This window comes from Crocuta crocuta, unplaced genomic scaffold (assembly GCF_008692635.1).
Source record: "Crocuta crocuta isolate KB4526 unplaced genomic scaffold, BGI_CrCroc_1.0 scaffold457, whole genome shotgun sequence".
NCBI classification, from domain to species: domain Eukaryota; kingdom Metazoa; phylum Chordata; class Mammalia; order Carnivora; family Hyaenidae; genus Crocuta; species Crocuta crocuta.
In genome coordinates, this window is record NW_027531318.1 from 3,846,358 (window position 1) to 3,854,865 (window position 8,508).

Genomic DNA, 8,508 nt, shown 5'->3' on the forward strand with positions numbered 1-8,508 from the left:
CAAGCTTGAGTGTCCATTTTGCTGTCTCCACTGAAAGGCTGGTAAAACAATGGCTTCATAATAATATAGTAAAATATAATAAAAAATAAAATAAAATAAAAATATATTCTTGGGGTACCTGGGTGTTTCAGTCAGTTAAATAACTGGCTCTTGATTTCAGCTCAGGTCCTGATCTTGCAGTTTGTGGGTTTGAGCCCCACATTGGGCTCTGTGCTTATGGTGTGGAGCCTGCTTGGGATTCTCTATCTCCCTCTCTGTCTGCCCATCCCCTGCTCACTCATTTTCTCTCTCTCTCTCTCTCTCTCTCCCTCTCAAAATAAACAAACCTTTAAAAATTAAAAGTCTATTATTTATTGCCATGCTTACAATAGTGGAACATTTCTCTCTGACAGATACCATGTCAACCTTTATCAGTGGAGGGTTCTAGACACTACAGAAAGAAGCAGCTTTCTTCCTAGCTCTGTCATCTCTTGCTGCTTAATCCTAGGGCACTGCATAGTATACCTAATACAGCTAACCTCCAGAAAGTTTCAATAGCACCACCCCATAGGTGTCTTCCTCACAAGGTCCCTGGAATGGCTCATTCCCTCAGGCAGCTTCTCCCAGAACTTCTTACAAAATCTATCAATGCAGAACCTTCCTTCAGGAAGCTTTCCAGCATACCATCCTTATAGACAGCAAGAGGTACAGCACCTCCCCAGAAGATAGTTTTTCCCAGACCAGAGAGGATGGCTTCCAGATGTATCATCCTTATGGCCAGCTTCCCAGTAAGTCCCAGTTCTACCAGCATGACACTCCAGAAAACTCAGTGATGACAGCTGATACTTCTTCACAAGGTCTGAACCTTAGCCCTGGGTTAGGGAGAGGGTAAGGATGGGAGTATTAAAACTTGTTCCTTCTTTAAGTGCTTTGCTTCCATCCTGTCAATAGAAGCTGTTCCTTATATCTTTTATCCATATATTCTTTAGAGTTGACTTTACCTCTTTGGTAGGGATTCTCCTATATTAATAATTCTTTATGTTGAACTTTTCCTGTTCAGATTACAGTGTAGTTTTTATCTTTTGATTAGACCCTAACTGATACATTGCATTTTCTATTAGGAATTCAAATTAAACATGAGTCCTTTCTGAGAGAAGAGATGATGTCACAGAACTAAAGGAATATGGAATAAACAATGAGATTATCAGTTACAAGATTTCATCAAAGAGACCTACTTGGCACAGCTTCCAGCAGAACAACTCTGAAGCACATAGCCTATGTGCTTATCCTACATTTCTCTAGTGCAGATTACCACACATTCTGTATCACAACGTGTATCTTCAACATCAAAATGACCACAGACATTAACCTCACCAGCATGCACTAACAATAAAATGTGTCAGCAATAAAAACAAGATTGTTCCAAGATTTTCAAATGTTAGTTTACATAACCCTCTAAGAAATCCTATTAAAAAGCATATTTCTAACCTATACACATACAAAAAGAACTTTAATTCAGTAAGTCTGACTTGAAGTTCTGAAATGGACATTTGTAACAGGTATCTTGGGTGATATTTAAACATGATCTGTCAAACATATTTAAGAAACCATTCATCAAAAGGCATAAGATAATACAAACACTTTGGCAATGTATCTGATACACACCAAATTAAGCAATCATTCAAAATAATTAATTATGGATTTTAAAACTGAAAAATTCATAATTCTAGATCAGAAGTCTAGTTCTATACTAAAGATTCCTCCTTGTCAACATGAATGCATAAACCAGGATTTCAGAAATACTGGAAATGATGGTAACTGGCACTAAAGTGTAAATAGTATAGACAGAGAAAGAGAGACATATATGACAGCTATTTAGGACATAAAATCAAAAGGACTCAGGAATGTATTGAAGATTAGGAAATCAAGTTGTCAAGGTTAATCACCACACTTCCGGTTTATCCAACTGGATAGATACTACTATTCGCTGAGACAAGGAACACTGGAAGAAGTATAAGTTTAAGGGTAAAAAAATTATTGGTTTTGACCCATTGGGTCTGAGGTAAAATAGTCTAGTAGGTAATTATATACCCATCTGGAGTTCAGAGGATGGTTTTGAGGAAGAGGTGTATATTTCTAAATTACCAGTATAAAGGTAATACTTAAATTGAAAACCTGGTTGTGGTTGCCTAGGGAGTAAGTTTAGAGTAAAGAAAAAAAGACATAGAATGAAATCTCAAGGCACTCAAGTGTTTATTGGTTATAATATAAAGGTGGCTCTAAAAAGTAAACAGCTAAAGAGGTAAAACAGTATCCAGGAAAGCATAATTCACAAAAGTCAAAGAAATAGTGTTTTGAAGATAATGAAATGATCAACAATGTCAACTATAGCTTAGGTAAAGAAAATTCCTATTGAAGTTAACAATATAAAAAATTGCATAGAATCATACAAAATGTTTTCTTTGTTATAGAGAGAATATCTAGTTAGGGTAGGCTAAGAAATGCCTTGGAAATAAGAAAAGAGTATATATAATAAATTGATGCCAAAAATAAATAAGAGCTCTGAAGCTGTAAAGTATGCCCCTCAGCTAAACTGTTGTTTTTATAGAAAATCCACAAACAACTTCAATTGTTTTTGTTAGTCCTAGTTGGCTCTTTCAAGGAGAGAATTCCCAGATTAACCCCTTAACTAGGTGCCAATTTATTAGTTAATAATTTTTTAATAAAAGACTCAATTAGTTTTATTGTTCCTCAAATATCTTCAAGGCTTTTTCTCTCCTCTCTTGATCTTTGATTTTGCCTTTAGTCCCCAACAATAGTCTAATTTTTTAATGTTTATTCATTTTTGATACAGAGACAGAGACAGAGAGAGAGAAAGAGTGTGAGCACGGAAGGGGCAAAGAGAAAGAGAGAGAGGGAGACACAGAACCTGAAGCAGGCTCCAGGCCCTGAGCTGTCAGCACAGAGCCTGATGTGGGGCTTGAACCCAAAAACCGTGAGATCGTGACCTGAGCCAAAGTCAGATGCTTACCTGACTGAGCCATCCAACAGTAGTCTAATAACTATTTCCCTTATGAGTAAATTTGCATACAAAATTGTTTTTAAAAATTGTTTATGAAGGGCAAAAGAGAAAAGGGCCAGTAATTGGAGGGAATATAGCATCAAATTGGGGAGACATGAGTATATTTAAAACCTGAAAGGAAGAACACAATTGGTTAGGAAAAGTTTAATATACAATAGAGAATGATTAATCAAATTTCGTAAGATCCAAAACAAGTAAAAGAATGAGTCTTATGTAGGAAGAGGAACAAGGTCCGTTTAATAAGAGGAAAGAAAGGAGGAGGAATGGCCATGGATGCAAATAAATTGCTTGGTAGCAGGAATGAAGAAATTCTAACTGGTGGCTTGAATAACAAACATTTCAAGTGACTAGCTGAAAGTGTAACTGAAAATGGGACTGAGGGAGTGTAGGTCTGAAATGACGGATGGCTGAAAAGAGTTGAAATTCAATATGCAATAGAATTCCCAGGCAATATTTGGAATAATTACATATGAATAATTGTATCACTTTCTTCATCAGTGTTTCACAACTAAGCTAAAGGCCCAGAGTAAATATTTGCATTTATTCAAGTTTAAATTTTGTTACACAAGTGCAATGAAAAGAGAAAGAGGTAAACAACATTAGAAAGTTAAGAAATTCACTGTGATTAAGTACCTACTGTCCAAGCTAAAAAGAAAAATAAGTATAAAAGACTACAGAAAGGTAAAGAAATGAATGAACCAGTGGTCATGATGAAGTCAAAGAATGGCCAGAATAGTATTTAAAGTAATAATTAAGAAGTCAGAAATTTGTAGTTCAAGAATGAGTTGCCTGGGTGTGCTTGAGTGGCTCAGTTGGTTAAGCATCCAACTTTAGTTCAAGTCATGATCTCATGGTTCGTGGATTCAAGCCCCACATCTGGCTCTGCACTGACAGTGTGGAGCCTGTTTGGGATTCTCTGTCTTCCTCTCTCTCTCTCTCTGCCTTTCCCTGACTTGTATTCCCGCTCTCTCTCTTTCAAACTAAATAAATAAACTTAAAAAAAAAAACAGCATAAAGTTTTTCCCAAAATAGAATTAAAAGTACTTAAGGTTACAGACCAATAGTTTTGCAAATGGTCACAAAACATCTGAAAATCTAAAGTACAAAAAAAAAAACCCCATGAAAATAACATTAAGTTTAAGTGAAACCAATATAAAATTATATAAGTAAGCATATTATCATACCATACATGTTTTTTAAATATAGGAGAAAAGTTTAATCTGATACAAATTTTCTCTTGTCAATTACTCTTTTACACAAATAAGAAAGAATAATTAAATCCCCATTACTTATTTTGAAGAGAAAAGATGTATCAAACTCAGAGAATCTCAGATACATGCAGGAATGTAGTGTATAATCACCCAGAAACATTTTATTCTAATAATTTGTTCCTTCTCTACCTAAATCAAAAGATTGTAGTTATTCAAAAAATTTTAAGTAATTTCAAATTGATTTTCAAATTAGGCAAAATATTAATTTAATTCACAATTAAGAAATGTTATACTTACCTCTTCCATCTGATTGACTTGTAGTTGAAACCACTGTAAAAAAACAAAAAGAAATACTTATTGACAAGTTACTCAAACATATGGGTGTGTGTGTGTGTGTGTGTGTGTGTGTTATCTTCATCTATCAAATATTAGCCATGAACCAAACATCATTTGTCCTAGGGTTCAGAATGGACTAATGCAACATATAACTGGAATATAACATTTTAAAATACATATAGTTGGCAAGTTTAGGAGTTCTTTTTACTTTGTCAAAACTTAGAAACCTATTCTTCATTAGTATGTATTTCTGTATTATAATTTTAGTAGGCTTAAACTGGAATATATTGAACATACCTTAAAAAGAGATTCCAAAATCTAGAAAATAAAAATGTAATTAGAACATTTATATATAAAATTAATCACCATGTTATAATATGATAAAATATTTAATTCTCTAAAACTAAACCTATAATCCAAAATAATAACATTTTTACAATTCCAGATACAGCTTTTAGTACATCATGCATAGACAACTCAGTTCTAGAAAACTTTCCACCATTATATATATATATATACACACACACACATATATATGGATATACATGTATACATATGGATAGTCCAGAATAATGTACATAATTTCATATATTACTTAATATAAACAAGGAATAAAATTAAGATTCCTCTTGGAAGAGACTTTTTTTCATATAGAATAGAGTGTAATAATGAAAAGCGTTATCAAAGGGAGGCATCACCATCCCAGACTGCAGCCTCTACATCAAAGCTGTCACCATCAAGACAGTATGGTATTGGCACAAAAACAGANAAATGAATCAAGAAGATGTGGTTTATCTATACGATGTAATACTACATGCAATGAGAAAGAATTAAGTCTGGCCATGTGTAGCAACATGGATGGACCTTGAGGGTGTTATGCTGAGCAAAATAAGTCAGGCACAGAAGGACAGATATCATATGTTTGCACATAGAGGAGGATTAGGAGGAACTCAACGGAAGACCGTGGGGGAGAAGAAGGGGGAAATAGTGGGGGAGACGGAGGGAGNAAGAAAGAATGTGCCTTACTGGCATAAAAATAAATACATGTATACATATACCTAAAACTGATACAGTTTTATTACATCACAGTTCAATCTCCATTTTTAAACTAAAATTAAAAAATAACCTGAAACAAATGTAACATTGTATGTCAACTACACTTCAATAGAAAATAAAATTAAAAAGTTTAAATATAGTTAAAAAGACCAAAAGAACAAAACTGAGAGCCCAGAAATAAACATTTGCATATATGGCAAAATAATTTTTGACAAGAGTACCAAGACAACACAATAAAGAACAATCTCTTCAACAAATACTGCTGGGAAAACTGGGTATCCACATGTAAAAAATTAAAACTTGACCCTACACACCACTTACACCATGTAAAAATTAACTCAGGATGAATCCATGACCTACATGTAAGATCTAAATCTATTAGATTCCAAGAAGAAAACAGAATAAAAACTTCAGGACATTGGATTTGGCAATGATTTCTTGGATATGACATCAAAAGTATAGGCTTAACAAAAGCAAAAATAAACAAGTAGGACTATATCAAACTAAAAAGTTACTGCACAGTCAAGGAAACAGCAACATGAAAAGGGCAATCTATGGAAGGGAATAAAATATTTGCAAAACATATATCTGATAAGGAATTAACACCCAAAATATATAAGGAACTGATATAACTCAAAAGTGGGGGTAGGGAGGGGAAACAACCCAATTTAAAAATTGGCAAAAGACCTGAATAGACTTTTTTTTTTTCCACAAAGACATACAAATTGGCAACAGATACATGAAAAGGTACTTGACATCACCATCAGGGAAATGCAAATCAAAATCACAATGAAATATTACCTCATACGTGTTAGAATGGCTATTATTAAAAAAAAATAAAGGGGTGCCTGGGTGCCTGAGTTGGTTAAGTGTTCAACTTCAGCTCAGGTCATGATCTCATGATCTGTGGGTTCGAGTCCCGCATCAGGCTCTGAGCTGTCAGCACAGAGCCTGGACCCAGCTTCAGTTCTGTGTCTCCCTCTCTGCCCCTTCCCCACTCACACTCTGTCTCCCTCTTCCTCAAAATACATAAACATTTTTTTTTAATGAAAATAAATAAATAAATAAATAATTTTTGACAAAAGATTTGAAGAGAGCTCTTTCTGCCCAGGGTCCTGTCCCCATGCTTTAATAAAATCACCTTTTTGCATCAAAAAAAATTATTTGGAGAAAAAGGAATCCTGTATGCCATTAGTGGAACAGGAAATTGGTACAGCAACTATGGAAAACAGTATGAAGACTCCTCAAAAATTTACTACCATATGATCTAGCAATCCCACTTCCAGATATATATCCAAAACAAACTATCTCAAAGAAATCCCTGCACGCCCATGTTCACTGTAGCATTATTCACAATAGCCAAGATATGGAAACCTAAGTGCACCAAATCCATAGTAACAGAGAACAGAATGGTGATTACCAGGGGCTGGGGGGTTACTGTTTTTTTTTTTTTTTAATTTTTAAATTTTATTGAGCTATCAGGTGTCCCATGAGCTATTGTTTAATGCCTACAGTTTCAATGTTGCAAGATGAAATGAATTCTGAGATGGATGGAAGTGATGGTTGCACAATATTAATGTGTTTAATACACTGAACTGTACACTTTAAAAATGGTTACAATAGTTAAGCTTTATGGGATATGTATTTTGTCACAATAAAAATTGGAAAAAATATGTATCAACATACATATAAACATTGTGTGTATATACATACACTAACAGCACACTAGAAAACATGTTCTAAAATGTTAATGGTGCAAATATACAAGGTTGGGATTACAGATAGTTTGTTTTCCTTTATGCTTTTCTCAATTTTTCAAAAGTTCCACAGTGATATGTTTACATTCAGGGGGCACTTGGGTGGCTCATTTGGTTGAGAATCCAACTCTTGATTTTGGCTCAGGTCATGACCTCTCAGTTAGTGGGTTTGAATCCTATGTCAGGTTGTGTGCTGACATTGCAGAATTGCTTGGGATTCTCTGTCTCCCTCTCTCTCTACCCCTGCCCTGCTCTTTCAAAAATATATCAATAAACATTTAAAAAACTTTTAAATAATATGTTTACAATCAGATAAAACATAATAAATGCTATTTTCCAAAACTCAAAAAATAATAAAATGTATTACCAAATAGTATGTACAATATTATTTCATTTTTTTTAATGTTTATAACTTTGGAGAAACAGGAAGGGAAACAAAAATATGTTAACAATAGTGGTTATCTTGGGGAAATAAGATTATGTTAATTTTTGTTTTCTTCTTCATGCCTGCCTTTTTTGAAGTTTTTATTAATTATGACACATTGCTTTTGTAATATAAATTACCTTATTAAAAACACTAAAATAAAAATATTATTAATACTGTATTTTCATCTGTAAATATGAAAATACTAATAACTATCAATGCTGTACTTAAAGGAAAATTCACAGATCTAAATGCCTATGTTAAGAATGAAAAAATAATACTTTCAATGCCTTTTAAAACTTATTAAGGCATTGTATCTAGACTAATATTGCTAAATGGATTATTAAATCCAAGCTCAAACAACAAATATTGTTTTAAAATATTTTATTATAATTATTTTAATGGCACTTAATTATTTTAACAAATCAATAAAAATGTATTAACATAAAATGTATTAACAATATTAATAATTTAAATTAATAATAAATAATATTTTATACTTGAAAGTTTACACAGAATACATACATTACGTTCTTCCTTAGCTGCATCTTCTAACTGAGCTGCAAATTGTGAACAACATACCAAGAATGAATTCAGATCATCCCCAACCTTTTGAAAAGAATAACAAAAAAAAGTTATTTTACTTCAGAATCCATATGCACA

The 8,508-nt window shown here is 33.3% G+C and overlaps 1 protein-coding gene across 1 annotated transcript in view; it reads right to left on the reverse strand.

Annotated features, from left to right (window-relative positions):
- Positions 1-8,508, reverse strand: part of LOC144238036 (coiled-coil domain-containing protein 7-like) — a 133,565-nt gene that overhangs the window by 112,272 nt on the left and 12,785 nt on the right. The window contains exons 4-6 of the mRNA XM_077771782.1: positions 8,371-8,454; positions 4,906-4,926; positions 4,570-4,602 (exon numbers count right to left, since the gene is read on the reverse strand). Of these exons, the coding sequence (XP_077627908.1) occupies positions 4,570-4,602; positions 4,906-4,926; positions 8,371-8,454 (138 nt within the window). The remainder of the gene's footprint in view (positions 1-4,569; positions 4,603-4,905; positions 4,927-8,370; positions 8,455-8,508) is intronic.